Genomic DNA, 16118 nt, shown 5'->3' with positions numbered 1-16118 from the left:
CTTGCTACTCAACTTTTTATATTTCCTTTTTCCTTCTCTTTATTTTGTTTTAATTTTCTTTTTTTTTTTTTCTTGGTTTTTGGGTCACACCCAGCAGCGCTTAGGGGTTACTCCTGGCTCTCTGCTCAGAAATCGCTCCTGACACTCAGAGGGTCACTCCTGGATATTCGCTCAGAAATCACCCTTGGCTTGGGAGACCATATGAGATGCTGAGGTTGGACCCAAGTTGGTCCTGGATCGGCCGTGTGCAAGGCAAACACCCTACTGCTATGCTATTGCTCCAGCCCCTGAAAATTTTATTTTCTGTCTCGGAAAAATTAAAGGTATGCAGTAATGCAGCAACTGTGACTTGTTTGAGGAACTGATTTTATATAGATGAGACCCGTAAAAAAACTTAGGTATAGTCTATTAAAGAAGATTTGATATAGGGGCCGGAGTGATAGCACGGTGGTAGAGCCTTGCATGCGGCTACCCAGGATGGACCTCGGTTGTGATTTCTGAGCGCAGAGCCAGGAGTAACCCCTCAATGTCACCGAGTGTGCCCTTACCCCCCAAAAAGAACATTTGATATAGAAGCTATTTCTAATGAAGACCAAGTCTTCAACTACCAGTTAATATTTTGAAGTATGCCAATTAATGATTAAGACTATTTGTATACACTAGAGCACACAAATGTTTTAGATGCTATTCATCATGTGATCAAATTGGTTAAAATAACATTTATGCTTCTCTTCTGCTGGAAACTCTTCCATTCCCATATGTATATATTTTAATAGCAGAAGCTTTCTCTTGTGCAAATGCAACTGGAAAAATGTACCATTGTACACTACCCATGAATGTTATATCTGTTTAACTTCTTTAGATTTATATTTCATGAAAAATTATGGTGGGATGCCTGTGTCAAGACATCCTGTTGCCAGACTTTGTAAGGTAATGCTGGACACAAAATAACTCAAAATTGAGGCAAGCTAGCAAAAGGACTTTTATAAGCTATACTTTGAAGTAATAAAAAAGAAGAGGCTGGAGTGATAGCAGTGTGAGTAGGGTGTTTGTTTGCCTTTACATAGCCAATAGAGGTTCAATGCCCAGCATCCCATATTGTCCTCCGAGCCTGCCAGCAGCAATATCTGGGTGCAGAGCCAGGAGTAACCCCAGAGAGCCACTGCGTATGACCCAAAGCCAAAACACACACACACACACACACACACACACACACACAATCTAAAATAACTGTAAGAGCATTGTGAAATGTTCCTTTGCAATGATGACAAATTCTTAAAAGCAATTGTACAAACAGATGTAAAATGTACTACACAGAGTATAGAAACTGATTATTTAGGACTTGCCCTTGAGATACACAGTATTACAGAATGGATAGTGTTTATGACCCACTTAGCTAAATAAGCTCATGTTTTTTCTCAATTACCAAAGTTATTTGGTTTGGCTCATGGATGTAGATTTTTGGTGCTATGAAAAGAGTAATTAAGAAGACTGCAGAGTCAAAAGTACTATGCCATATAGTACAGACTTCACAAAGCTCTCTAGCAAAAAAGCAAACATTAACCCTGTGTATCAAAATTATTATTTTGCTTCAGTGTAATAGTGGTTTAACATTATTATGTTCAGTCAGTGAGATAAGCAAATTATGTAACAATAAAACTCCTTCTATTTTTCAATACGTATATTCTCAGGATTATTTATTTATTTATTTTTTTTTTTGGTTTTTGGGCCACACCCGGCGGTGCTCAGGGGTTACTCCTGGCTGTCTGCTCAGAAATAGCTCCTGGCAGGCACAGGGGACCATATGGGACACTGGGATTTGAACTAATCACCTTTGGTCCTGGATCGGCTGCTTGCAAGGCAAACGCCGCTGTGCTATCTCTCCGGGCCCTATTCTCAGGATTATTAAGACAACTGCAAATATCTATTAAGGCTACCCCAATGATATATTTGATACTAAATACGCTTTCAGATATATTTTCATTTCATAATGTCTCATTCCCATCTCCCTCAAAGTTTTCTAAGAGGCATATTTTTCTTTTTTTTTTTCTGGTTTTTCGGACCACACCCATTTGAGCTAAGCGCTCAGAAATTGCCCGGCTTGGGGGACCATATGGGACGCCGGGGGATCGAACCGCGATCCTTCCTTGGCTAGCGCTTGCAAGGCAGACACCTTATAAGAGGCATTTTTTTTAATTTTAGTCAAGAACTCCAAGTGTGGTAAAAATATGTGTTGGTATATTCAATATATATATATATTGAATATATATTCTTTGAATATTGAAACTTTACGTTTCACTAGATAATGTCCTCTATTTTTCTTAAAATTTTACTATAAAATTACCTACCTAGAGACTGGAGAAATAGTACAGAAGAGGAAAGTGCTTACCTTGCATACAGCAGAATCCCAGTTTATCCCTGGTACCACATCTGGTCCCCCATCACTGCCACATGAACAACCCCCTCAGAGTAGAGCCTTGGAAAAAAGCCCTAAGCATAATGAATATGGTCCAATTTTCCCAAACACATATAAAGGGATGTTATACTAAATAGCCTACATTTTCTCTTTAAAAATTCAAGTTATTCAAAAAATTCAAGCTATTCATATATAAATATGTGAATATATACTATCTATGAGGAAATGAAATAAATAACTGTGAAGAATGAAAAACTATAATAAAATTTGTTGATCCTTTTTTTAAGGCTTAGAATTCATTAGGATGAGCATACAAAGCCCTTAAAATGTCCTGTCCTATGAGAGACAAAACTTGACTTGAAAAAGTGTCAGAAAACCTTTAAATATTCCTTATGTGGTATTTACCTGATCTTGTAGTGACATCACTGGGTTATTTTTGGTAGTATTGATGTGAAGAACATGGTATTTATTCTTTGCACACAGGTCATAGGCAATATTGGTAAAAGAGGTGCTTGCAGTTTTGGGGACTCTGTTATAAATGATCACCATGTCCTCATCCTCATCAGAAGCTGTATCTTGCCGAGGGCCATCCATCGTATGTCGCTGCTCAATTTCTCGAACTTCATGTCTTGCAATAGCTCTTTCTGTAAAGAAAGACAGATGAACTCAGTTTTTAAATATACTATAAAAAGGTTATAAAAGACAAAATAATTTCTTGTTCCTAACTATAATTTTCTTACTCAACTAGATAAGAATAGTTGAAGAAATATTAGGGCAAAAACTCCAGAATGATCTATGATGAGTAATGTAAATGCATAATAAGAACAAAATAATAAACAGACACCAAATTCAGAATACTACAGGGGCCAAAGAGATAGTATAGGGCTTATGGTGCTTACCAATCCCCAGCATCCCACATGGTCCCCTACAACAGTGTTTTGCAACCTTTTTGTGCAAAGGCACACTTTTTTCATGAAAAAAAATCACGAGGCACACCACCATTAGAAAATGTTAAAAAAAATTTTAACTCTGTGACTATATTGACTATATATCAAGTAATTATCTTGAATAGAAATCAAATAAACACAAAGAAATTATTTTATAATTACTTTATTATGAAGTAATAATATATTTTATGATTGGTCTATTTGTGAGCCGAAGCCGCATGTTATGGATGAAATTGGAATTTTTCCCACGGCACACCAGGCAATATAATACTATTGTGCCGCAGCACAGTGGTTGAAAAACGGCTGCCTACAAGTACTACCAAGGATGATCCCTGAGCAAAGAACCAGAAGTAAATCTTGAGTACTTCCCAGTGCTCAAAAGAAAATCAAGAGCCAGAGAGATAGCACAGAGGTAGGCCGTTTGTCTTGCATGCAGTCAACCCAGGATGGACAGTGGTTCGAATCCTGGCACCCCATATGGTCTCCCAAGCCAGCCAGAAGAGATTTCTGAGTGCAGAGCCAGGAGTAACCTGAGCACCGCCAGGCGTGACCCCTCCCCCCCAAAAAAGTCAAAAAGACACACACACACACACACACACACACACACACACACACACACACACACACACACACACACACACACACCCCATACTTCAAAAGTCACTTTACATTCTAATATAATTTCTACAGCCTGAATCAATACCAAAATATACAAAGAGATATTGTTTGAAACATTAAACTTCAAGTAAAAATGCACAAAAAAGGAGCTGGAGGTAAAATATAGAAGATAAGGCAATTTCCTTGCAACTAACTGTGCTGACTGTGACTCTGGTTCTATTCCCAGCACCACATAGACCACATACAGAGCACCATCAGTCATTCCTAAGCACAGACCCAAGAACAGTCCCTGAACACCACCACTGTGCCCAATTAATGCTCCCACTAATAATAAATAAAACTTAAAAAAATGTAATTAGAAGGCCAAAGAGATAATACAGCAAGTAGGACCTTACATCCTGACTATCTGGGTTTGATCCCTGGTACCATGTCTGGTCCCCCAATACCTTCCAGATGTGATTCCTGAACAAAGAGCCAGGAATAAGCCCTGAGCACCACTGGGTTGGTCCAAAACAAAAGAAAATGTGCTTAGAAAACAAGGAACTTTTAATTTGCTCAAAGGCTTTGAAATTTAATAGTTAGAATTTAGCTACTCTGTGATTTATCTGAATGTCAAAGGTCTAACTTCTATTGTAAACAATCTCAAATTGTTCTAAGTCGACAGGTGTGATATTAGCCAAGCAGAATAGAAATAACATTGATATGGTGCATTAGAGATATATCCTGCAATGTTCCTTCCTTAAAGTCCTGACTTCGCTAATTAAAATAAATATCTACCCTCAATACTTAATATAGATTTCAACTTCGATTTTTTGGAATAAAGAAGGAAGAGGGGAAGGAAGAAGTAAAAAGAAAATCTCTAACAAAGTTGAGTTGCTAATTACTTTGCACAGAGAGGAAGTTGCTGGTTCTAAACTCATGGCATGAACCCTGACTACCCAATTTTTGCAAAAGCTCTCCACCCTCCTTGAGTGTTCTCAAACCTTCTCAACCCCCCAAGCATGTCTGTTAAAAATCTTTAATCTTCATACTGAACTTAAATATTTTGGTTTTCAGAACACATCTATCATTAATGAATGAGGGGTCATTCATGGCCATAATTGGGGGTATATGTGGCACCAGAGACAAAGCCCCAAGCATCTGCTTCCAAAGCATGCACTCCAGTCCACTGAGCTTGTTCCCTGGCCAATTTCACAATGAATTTAAGGAATTCAATGACAGTTGCAAAGGAAGTAATTTCTGTTAGGGGTTATCAATCTCCTGAACTAGGTCAAATCACACAAACATACAATTTACATGTCTATCTTATATACACCTTGCATTTTATTGCAACTTTGTGTTATACATGTATTTGCCTAGCAATTCCAATGATGCAATAAAGTGATTAAAAAAACAATGTGTGGGCCCGGAGAGATAGCACAGCGGCATTTGCCTTGCAAGCAGCCGATCAGGACCAAAGGTGGTTGGTTCGAATCCCGGTGTCCCATATGGTCCCCCGTGCCTGCCAGGAGCTACTTCTGAGCAGACAGCCAGGAGTAATCCCTGAGCACCGCCGGGTGTGACCCAAAAAAAAAAACAAAAAAAAAAAACAATGTGGTATAATTACAATGATAAACTTGGGATTCAAACACTGTCAGACTATTTTTTGAAAAGACTGTGTGTGTGTGTGTGTGTGTGTGTGTGTGTGTGTGTGTGTGTGTGTGTGTGTGTGTGTGTGTGTGCACTGCATGCGTGTAGAGGGGTGTTTAGATTGAATCTGAAGTCTCATAAATTTGGAATAACTATGGGAATTTATGAAATGATCTAGTTGACCTATATAATATGTAGTACAGAATGAGCTGAAAGACAGAACCTGGGGAAATAACAATTACTAAGGGATAAGAAAAAGACATTCCAAAGAAAGACTAAGATGAAACAACAACAAAAAAAAAATCAGGAGACTTTTCCTTTTTTAGTTTAGGACCATACCTGGTGTTGTTCAGGGAGGAGTTACTCGTGACTGTGCTCAGGGAATCTTGTTATTATTGGTGGACCATATAATGTGCCAGGGATCAAACCCAAGTCATCTGCATACAAGGTTGCCCTACCAGCTCAGGCCCCTCATGAGACTTTTAAGAAGTACTACAGGGCCCAGAGAGATAGCACAGTGGCATTTGCCTTGCAAACAGCTGATCCAGGACCAAAGGTGGTTGGTTCAAATCCCGGTGTCCCTTAAGGTCCCCTGTGCCTGCCAGGAGCTATTTCTGAGCAGACAGCCAGGAGTAACCCCTGAGCACTGCTGGGTGTGGCCGAAGAACCAAAAAAAAAAAAAAAAAGAAGTACTACAAGTCATCATGTTAGAAAACACAGTATTTTTCAAGCTGACAGTGCTTTCCAAACTAAATTGTAAATCAATGTAAGGTTTGAAGCTGTGTTTACATAGCATTTGGAAGTTGTCTCAGAATAAGTTCAACAAGTTTCTATTGAGAATCTATAAACATTACTACTTTCAACAATTTCAAAGGATTTTAATTTTTTCAAATCTCAAATTGTCACAATAGTATAAAACTAATGTGGGCTGTGGTTATGTTCACTTCCCTTTTTCTATCAAGGGAAATTTAAGTGCTATTGTTTATTCAGTATTCATATGATGTTAGAAATGTGAGATTTCCTCTAGTAGCCCAATATATATATACATATATATAAATGAAATTGCTTTTAGAACTCATCTACAATCAGCAAAACTGAGTGTACTTTCACTAGTTTTTCTCAGTCTTTCTAAGAGTCCTTAAAGATGATTTTGTTTTTATAAACAAATTAATTTTAATAATTCCATAGCTATCATTTACATAAGAAAATATTATTTAATACATAGAGACAATAGATATAAGAGTTGGAAAGACTGGCCCATGGTATGAAGCTTATCTAACAAAGAGTGGTGAGTCAGAGAATAACTACACTGATAACTATCATGACAATGGTAGTGAGTGAGAAATAGAATGCCTGTCTCTAATACAGGCAGGGGATAGGGGCATTGGTGGTAGCAATGTTGCAATGGTGAAAGGGGGTCCTTTTTTATTTGGTTTTTGGGCCACACCTGGCAATGCTTGGGGGTTACTCCTGGTCCTGAATATGACCCAAAAACAAAACAAATAAAACCCTACAATATCAAGTATTATAATTCCATTTATCTGTACATTTTTACATGCTCTAATAGTTGTTTTAAAAATCAGCTAATAAAGTTAATTTTTTAAATCAGTATGAAAAAAAATTAAGGGCCGAAGAGATAGTACAGGTAGGCATTCACTTTTCATATGGCCAGCCTTGGTTTGACCCCTGACATTGCGCATGATCAACCAGGCACTGACAGGAATAGCCCTGAAATATGAGTATCTCTTGGCATATCCCAAAACCCAGGGGAAAAAATCTGCTTAGTTAAACTATAAAATTAACAGTTTTTAAAATGTTGAGGCCATGGGGCCGAAGTGGTCGCAAAGTAATAGGGCGCTTGCCTTGCATGTGGCTGACTCAGGACGGACACAGGTTCGATCCCCAGCATCTCATATGGTTCCCCAAGGCAGGAGAGATTTCTAAGCACAGAGCCAGAAATAAACTCTGAGTGCCACTGGGTTTGGCCCAAAAAAAAAAAAAAAAACAAAAAAATACATAAAATAAAATATTGAGGCCATAATCAGCAATGCTCAAAGATTGGTTCCACACACAAGAATTACTCCTGGCAATGCTAAGGGGACAATATGGGATGCTAGGACTGAACCTGGGTCAGCAAGGCAAGCACTATCTCTCCAGTTCAAATTAACTTGTTTTAAAAATTAATCACTGGGGCCAGAGTAGCACAGCGGTAGGGCATTTAACTTGCATGAATTGACCCAGGGCAGATCTGAGTTTAATTCCCAGCATCCTATATGGTCCCCCAAGCCTGTCCAGAGCGATTTCTTTCTTTTCTTTTCTTTCTCTCTTTCTCTTTCTTTCACTCTTTTTCTTTTTTTCTCTCTTTCCGTCTTTCTCTTTTTCTTTCTCTCTTTCCTTCTTTTTTTTTTGGGGGGGGGGGTTTCAGGCCACACCCATTTGATGCTCAGAGGTTACTCCTGGCTAAGCACTCAGAAATTGCCCCTGGCTTAGGGGAACCATATGGGACGCCGGGGGATCAAACCAAGGTCTTTCCTTGGCTAGCGCTTGCAAGGCAGACACCTTACCTCTAGCGCAGGGGTCTCAAACTCGCGGCCCTCCGTACAACATTTTGTGGCCCACGGCCGGCCTTCAAATATCGCAGTATTCGCGATTATTCGCTTACCAAATAATCACAATAAAAATGGCATTAGTAAGAAAAATAATCGCATTAAACATTCGCATACCCCGGGCAGTTCCGTTTGGAGTATGCAAATGTTTAATCCGATTTTTTTTCTTACTAATGTCATTTTTTATTGCGAATATTCGGTAAGTGAAATCCCTTATGCGGCCCTGCCTCACCCCGACTTTGCCTCCTGCCGCCCCCAGGTAAATTGAGTTTGAGACCCCTGCTCTAGCGCCACCTCGCCTGCCTGCCTTCCTTCTTTCCTTCTTTCCTTCCTTCCTTCCTTCCTTCCTTCCTTCCTTCCTTCCTTCCTTCCTTCCTTCCTTCCTTCCTTCCTTCCTTCCTTCCTCCCTTCCTTCCTCCCTCTCTCCTCTCTCTCTCTCCCTCCCTCCCTCCCTCCCTCCCTCCCTTCCTTCCTTCCTTCCTTCCTTCCTCCCTTCCTTCCTTCCTTCCTTCCTTCCTTCCTTCCTTCCTTCCTTCCTTCCTTCCTTCCTTCCTACCTTCCTTCCTTCCTTCCAATAATTTTTATTTTGACCAAAGTGGATTACAAATCTTTTACAGTAATATTTTAGGTACATAGTAACATTGAATCAGGGGCATTCCCACCACCAATGTTGTCCTCCTTCCACCCCTATTCCCAGCATGCATCCCATATTCCCCTCCTTTGGCCCCCGGGCTGCTAGTATAAGTGGGGTCCCCTTTGTGTCTAGCTTGTTGTAGATTGGGTATCAATTCTGTAGTTGTTGGCTTTGGATTTGGTGTTTAAGTCTGATCATTTTTTTATTTCTACTCAATGTTCATACAACTGTTTGGTTTTGGTATCCTCTATTATTTCCCACTCAATTTATGAGACAGAACAAGATGATTCAAATTATGTGGTTCTGTTTGAAGGAAAAGGAGGGAAGCAAAAATCAAACAAGCAAAAAACTCAGGAGTCCTTCTAAATGCTATAAATATCAATTTAAGAGAAGAAAGGGAAAGGGGAAAAAATAACAACAATACAAAAATAAAATCAAACAAAAAAACTCGAAAAGCACCATAGCAATAAAGACAACAACCAAACAATAACCACGATCCCGAAATAAAAACAAAACAAAGCAAAAAAGCAAACAAACAAACAACAATAATAAAAAAATTTGTGCTTCTTTTCTTTTTTTTTTACATAGGCACAGTAAATATTGGGGAGATTAGAAAGGAAATTCCTTTGGCCTAAGAGATACAGGGTTTCTCTGTCCTTGAAGTATACGGTCATGGGAATAACTACAGGCTCTGTACATATTTTTTACTCTCCCCTAGATCTTTTTGTGGAGTCTGGAAACTTTCTGCTCAGTTGTGGATGATAAAAATCAGGCCTCTGTAACTAAAGATCTTGATATTCGCACCGTCATAAGATGGAGCCTGGATAGAGTCTTTCTTTATGGTTCTAGAAATTCTTCTGTAGTTGCTGGTGTCAGGAGCGATTTATGAGAGCAGAGGCAGGAATAACCACTAAGTCCCACCAGGTGTGGCCCCAAAAAACAAACAAAAAATAATTAATCACTGCTTAGTTTATAAGGTAATTAAATTATATTATCTTGGGCTCGGAGAGATAGCACAGCGGCGTTTGCCTTGCAAGCAGCCGATCCAGGACCAAAGGTGGTTGGTTCAAATCCCGGTGTCCCATATGGTTCCCCGAGCCTGCCAGGAGCGATTTCTGAGCAGACAGCCAGGAGTAACCCCTGAGCACCGCCGGGTGTGGCCCAAAAACAAAAAACAAAAAAAAAATTATATTATCTTTATTATTTAACATAATTTTAATTCTGAAAATGAATAAATATGGTAGTTACTTTCTTCATTTAATAATATATTTATGTGTATTTTCTAGTTTTACTTTGTTTAAGCAAAAAAGGATAACTGATATAGTATGGTAAATTAATAAATTTTTTTGTTATTACTGCTGGTAGTAATAGTAAACTAACCTCTTTTTCCTGTGACAATACTTAAAGCCATATTTTTTAACTTATTAATAATCAAAGGTTCTAGTTCTTATTTTATCAAAGGTACTCTACATCTTATTAGTCAACATTCTTCTGAGACTCTAAATCAATGGAGAGACTTTATTAGGCATAGAACATCTGTAAGTACATTTAGAAAATGTAGCAGTATATTATATTTGAGTCATGAATCATCGAGAATATGCTATGCAAGCTATTTTAGAACCACAAAAGTTAAGGTGCTTGTTCTGCAAACAGCCAAGCCAGGTTTGATTCCAGATGTCACATATGAACTCCCAAGCACCATCAGGAGTGATCTCTCTATTCCATAGCACATCTGGTATGATACTGCCAGTTCCACCCCTAAATTTAGTTTACAAATAATATGAGGTGCAAAGTGAATCATGAAAAGTCAAGCTGTACTAAGTCTAATACTGAATATGGACACGGATCTCCACAGCAATTCCAGTTCTTAGAGACTCTTATTTAAAGTGGCTTATCTCTCAGCAAAAGGGACATTCCATAAGGTATAAAATCAATAAATTCAAAGGGCCAAAATGATAGTATAGCAGGAAAGGTGTTTGCCTTGCATACTGACGACCTGAATTCAGTCCTGTCACTCACTATCTATGATCTCCTGAGCAATGTTAAGTGTGATCCCTAAGCACAGAGCAAGGAGAAAACCCTGAACACAACTGGGTATAGCACAAAACCCAAAAATAAATAAACTCTAATATTTTAAAAGATTATTTTAGTAGGAGTAATTACATATTTTTATATTGACAGGGTATTAAAGGTCTTGTTTACTGAATGAATATAATCAAACTAGTATAAAATACTGCAATACAAATGCAAACAGAGCAAGCCAAATTATTCTATAGCACTGAAGTCACATAGATCTATAAATCAAACTACGTAAAGGATAAACTTTTTTTAACAGGTCTTTTACTGATGATCTTTAACTATAAAGAAAATTGTATTCATATTGTTAAAGCCCCCCCCCAAAATCCTGAGGTATAGATGGTTTATTAAGAGCAAATGCTATAAAGTCTTCAAAGAATATGAATTCTATACAATCTAATATTCCAAAATAAGAAAATGCCCCAATTCATTTTATAAACTTAGTTATCACCCTGATACAAAATGAAAAACATAAAAAGGGAAGTACAGATCAATGTTTCTCATGAATTCTGACACAAAACTCCTTAACAGAGTATTATCAAATAGAATTCAGCAAGTTGGGCCAGAGAAATAGCACAATGGTAGGATGCTTCCTTGCACAAGTCAGACCTGGGCTCCATTCCTGGTAACACATATGGTTTCCAAAACTTCTCTCTGAGAAGAGAGCCAGGAGTAAGTCCTGAGCATGACTAGGTGTGGCCCAAAAATTAAAACAACAAAAAATAGAATTCAGCAGTTTATAAAAGAGAATTAGACACCATTAGTAAGCATGGTTTAATTCCTTCAAATTGGATATTATCTGAAGAACAATGAGAAGATATGAATGAAGGCAACTACATTAAGGTAAAGCTAGGGGACTAGTAAGAGGTACGTTAATACAATACAAGCTCAGGTGAAAAACAGTAATGAGGAATAGGAAGCACATAAGGCACTGTCTCTAAACATTCATACTAAGCATTCCCCCCCTTTGGGGCCACACCCCGTGACACTCAGGGATTACTCCTGGCTATGCACTCAGAAATTGCTCCTGTCTTGGGGGACTATATGGGATGCCAGGGGATCAAACCATGGTCTTTCATAGGTTAGCCGTGTGCAAGGCAAACACCTTACCACTTAAGCCACCTCTCTGGCCCCACACAGGTATCTCTTTGTCTGTTTTGGAATCAGATTTTGAGATACTCATGGGTTACTCTAAACTGTGCACTCAGGAATTACTCTGATGGTGTTTGGGAGACCATATGGGATACCAAGGATTAACCCCAAATGTCTGTGTGCAAGCAAATGTTATACACCCCACCATACTATCATGTTCACCCACAGACACCTATCTAAATACCCACATGTCTGAGCTTTTGGAAAAAGGGTGAGAAGATGAGAAGAGCTTTTTAATAAAGTGCTACAGAATAAACATGGTCACTGTTTTGGTCAAGGGAACATCATCTACCATAATAAAAACTATTTCAATGGTTTGTAACAGGTTTCAATAATTTAAACACAAGTTCAGTTGCTGTTCAAATACCAGTGCCAATGCTCTGAATGATTGGTGACTTTCATACAGTGATTCCAGAGATCAGGTTACTCCCCTTGTGACCCTGACACCTCATACCTTTTACATTCTGGAAAGAGACATATAAAGTGAGAGTGGAGAAAAGATATGACAGTTTCTTAACTACCTTGGCTTACAATCATAACACCTGACTCGAAGCAGGGGTGATTTAAAAAATCTGGACCATCAGTGGGCAGTTGCTTTGTAGTTTCTAAATGGGAAAGTATGAATGTAGAGCTCTTTTCACACAAGCACACAAAGCAGATAAACACACAAGTGAAAGGGCATGATATAGATCAGGGAAATTCCATTTTTATACAGAATAAAAAAATCAATTGTTGCATCCACGATGGCTCAAATACATTTTCTCTTGAGGCAGCAGCAGGAACAATGCATCTTGGTTGCCCAAAGATGACAAAAGGTGATAAAGCAGATGCTTAAAAGGCAGATGGGATTTTGTCTTTTCTTTTTTAAAAATGTGTATGACATCTATGGAAAATTTTCCAGAAACTAAAATCTGAGAGATTTTTAATGGGGAAATGAGATGCCTGATAAACTTCTTTAGTAAATACCAAATGCAAAGTAGACTCTTAAATACAGACCCGATATCACTCATTCACAGGCTGAGAACAGTTGAAAGTTGGATTACCAGGTTAAAAAGGTATTTTTCCACAGTGGTTGTAACACTACTGGGAACAGTGGAATGACCCAGGAATGAGTAGTGGTAATTGATGGTGCAATAGAGGACACTGTCTGCTTGTTTGCTTAAAGAGGGTAACTGAAGGGGGGATGATTATTTTATTAAGGCACAGTAAATCATTCATGGTCCCGTTAAGTACAAATGGAAGCCATTATTGAGCACAGAGCTATGAGTAGCCCCTGAGCATCACCCAAAGTGACCTAAAATCTTCCGCCCCGCCAACCAAATTAGATATCAAGTAAAAATGGCCCCTGATTGAAATATTGATATTACAATTGTCAACTAGACTGTTCTGCAAAGACCTTAAATTTCTATTAATTTTAAAGAAAACTGCAGGGCCCAGAGAGATAGCACAGCGGTGTTTGCCTTGCAAGCAGCCGATCCAGGATCAAAGGTGGTTGGTTCGAATCCCGGTGTCCCATATGGTCCCCCATGCCTGCCAGGAGCTATTTCTGAACAGACAGCCAGGAGTAACCCCTGAGCAACGCCGGATGTGGCCCAAAAACCAAAAAAAGAAAAGAAAAGAAAAGAAAAGAAAAGAAAAGAAAAGAAAAGAAAAGAAAAGAAAAGAAAAGAAAAGAAAACTGCAGAAGAGAGCAGACTAAGTGCTGAAAACACACACACACACACACACACACACACACACACACACACACACAGACGGGGCCCAGAGAGATAGCACAGCGGTGTTTGCCTTGCAAGCAGCCGATCCAGGACCAAAGGTGGTTGGTTCGAATCCCGGTGTCCCATATGGTCCCCCGTGCATGCCAGGAGCTATTTCTGAGCAGACAGCCAGGAGTAACCCCTGAGCACCACCGGGTGTGGCCCAAAAACCAAAAAAAAAAAAAACACAGACAACTTCCATGAGTAGATCATATTAAGAGAAAAATTACTTTTCTGTTTTTATATAAATGCACTTACATTGGGGGAGGGGTTTGGGGCCACACCCCGTACCCGGTAGCGCTAAGGGGTTACTCCTGGCTCTAAGCTCAGAAATCATTACTGGCAGGCTCAGGAGACCATATAGGATACAGGGAAGTGAATCCGGGTCTGTCTCAGGTAATTCGTGTTGCCAGGCAAACACCCTACTCACTGTGATATCGCTCCAGCCCCTTACTTAAAAATTTAAGAAGCAACTTACACATATAAAAATGGCCTGATTTTTTTTTTAACAAAAGATTTTACAAAAGATGTATTGAATTAGAAGGATTCTAATTCTAGACCTTTTGGAGTTTTTGTTTGCTTGGCTTGGCTATTGTGGTACCAGGGATGGAAAGCAGAGCCTTACAATGTTGAGCCATTAATATTGGGCTACACATCCACTAGTCTGTCTTTTGTGCTCACTTCTATTGTGAAAGCTAACACACTCCTGAAAGACAGGCTCACACCCTCCAAAAGAGTAAATCAGGATCTCATCATCTAAATAAAACCACTCTGATTAACAGGGGCTCATTTTCCCCTGCTTCTTAATCTACATACTTTCATTAAACAATAACCATCATGTACAAACACTTTGGTCTTATCCCGCACCACCACCTCCACTTTATAAACATTCTATCCATGTTACTGAAATACTGTTATTTCAAAGAGTTTCTACAGCTGTATCTGGCAGTGCCTCTAGACATTATTCACCCCAGGTTCTCACACATGCTCTGCCACTGAGTTCATTGCTGGATCCTGAAAAGGTCTTTAAAACTAGACGTAGGTACCGGAGAGTTAGTATGGTGGCTAAGGCACTTGAGGGTAGTCTATCCTATTTCCATTCCTGGCACTGCATATGGTCCCCTAAGCCCTGCCAGGAGCAAACTCTGAGTACAGAGGCAGGAGTAACCCCTTAACACTACTACCAGGTATGGCCTCCTCCTCCCTCCAAAAAATACAGAAGCCACACACCATCATCTCTAATGAGGCACAAAGAGAGTCATTCATTTCCCTTCTTGAAAATATAGAAAGGAATTAAAGATAATGTGGATGAAGAGCTAAAATTGGATTCCTGATGAAATATCAGCAATAAACACTGGCTACCTTACATTCTAAAAATATGCCTGACATATCACTGATCTCCTTTATTCTCAGTACTTTAATTTATTTAGATCTTGAAGAACAGCTTCTCACAAAGAGTAAGACAAGCAGAAAATTACTGCTAACTCAAATAATAACTTGTAGAAACTATCAAAGCACTTCCTACTTCAAAGAACAGTAAAAAAAAAATGACCTGTGTGAAGGTTTTTAAAAGGCATTTTAAAAACATCTTTCTCTTGGTTATTAAGTCAGAAATATAACCTAACTTTTATTTTTTTTTTAATTTTTATTTTGATCATAATGGTTTACATAGTGTTGACAATAATATTTTAGGTACATATTTACATAAAATCAGGGGGGATTCCCATCACCAAATTGTCCTCCCTACACCTCCGTTTCTGTCCTACCTCCCATTTCCTCTTCCCTCATCCCAGGTCGGCTAGAATATGTGGTCCCCTCTGTATCTAACCCACAACTTAGTAGTCTTGCACCTGTTTGGTCTTGATGCCTCCCTTAGTTCCCCCTCTAACTGGAGGCAGGACTAGCTAGTTCAATTTGCGTTAACCTAACTTTTATATCACATGTCTTGCTCTTACTTTTCCATTATTTTCATTCTATAGGATCAACAAAATTAAAGATAATAAAGATCTTAAATGATGGTATGATAAATGATAGTTGAGACCAAAGTGCAGGCCTACAATGCTGAAGGTCTGCCTCCATCCCCAACATAGTGGGCATGCACCCATTGACCACACACACACACACACACACACACACACACACACACACACACACACACACACCAGCTGACAACACACACACACACACACACACACACCAGCTAGCAAGAAGCAAAGCTGCTGTTAGATTAAAAAAAATTTGTGGAGATCTACTGTAATTTCTGTTTTACTTAACAATGTTTAT

The 16118-nt window shown here is 38.9% G+C and overlaps 1 protein-coding gene across 2 annotated transcripts in view; it reads right to left on the bottom strand.

Annotated features, from left to right (window-relative positions):
• Positions 1-16118, bottom strand: part of HS2ST1 (heparan sulfate 2-O-sulfotransferase 1) — a 149883-nt gene that overhangs the window by 43436 nt on the left and 90329 nt on the right. For both annotated transcript variants that reach the window (XM_049771260.1, XM_049771261.1), the window contains exon 2: positions 2822-3060. In XM_049771260.1, the coding sequence (XP_049627217.1) occupies positions 2822-3060 (239 nt within the window). The remainder of the gene's footprint in view (positions 1-2821; positions 3061-16118) is intronic.

Source organism: Suncus etruscus, chromosome 4 (assembly GCF_024139225.1).
Source record: "Suncus etruscus isolate mSunEtr1 chromosome 4, mSunEtr1.pri.cur, whole genome shotgun sequence".
NCBI classification, from domain to species: domain Eukaryota; kingdom Metazoa; phylum Chordata; class Mammalia; order Eulipotyphla; family Soricidae; genus Suncus; species Suncus etruscus.
This window is presented reverse-complemented; position numbering and strand designations above follow the sequence as displayed.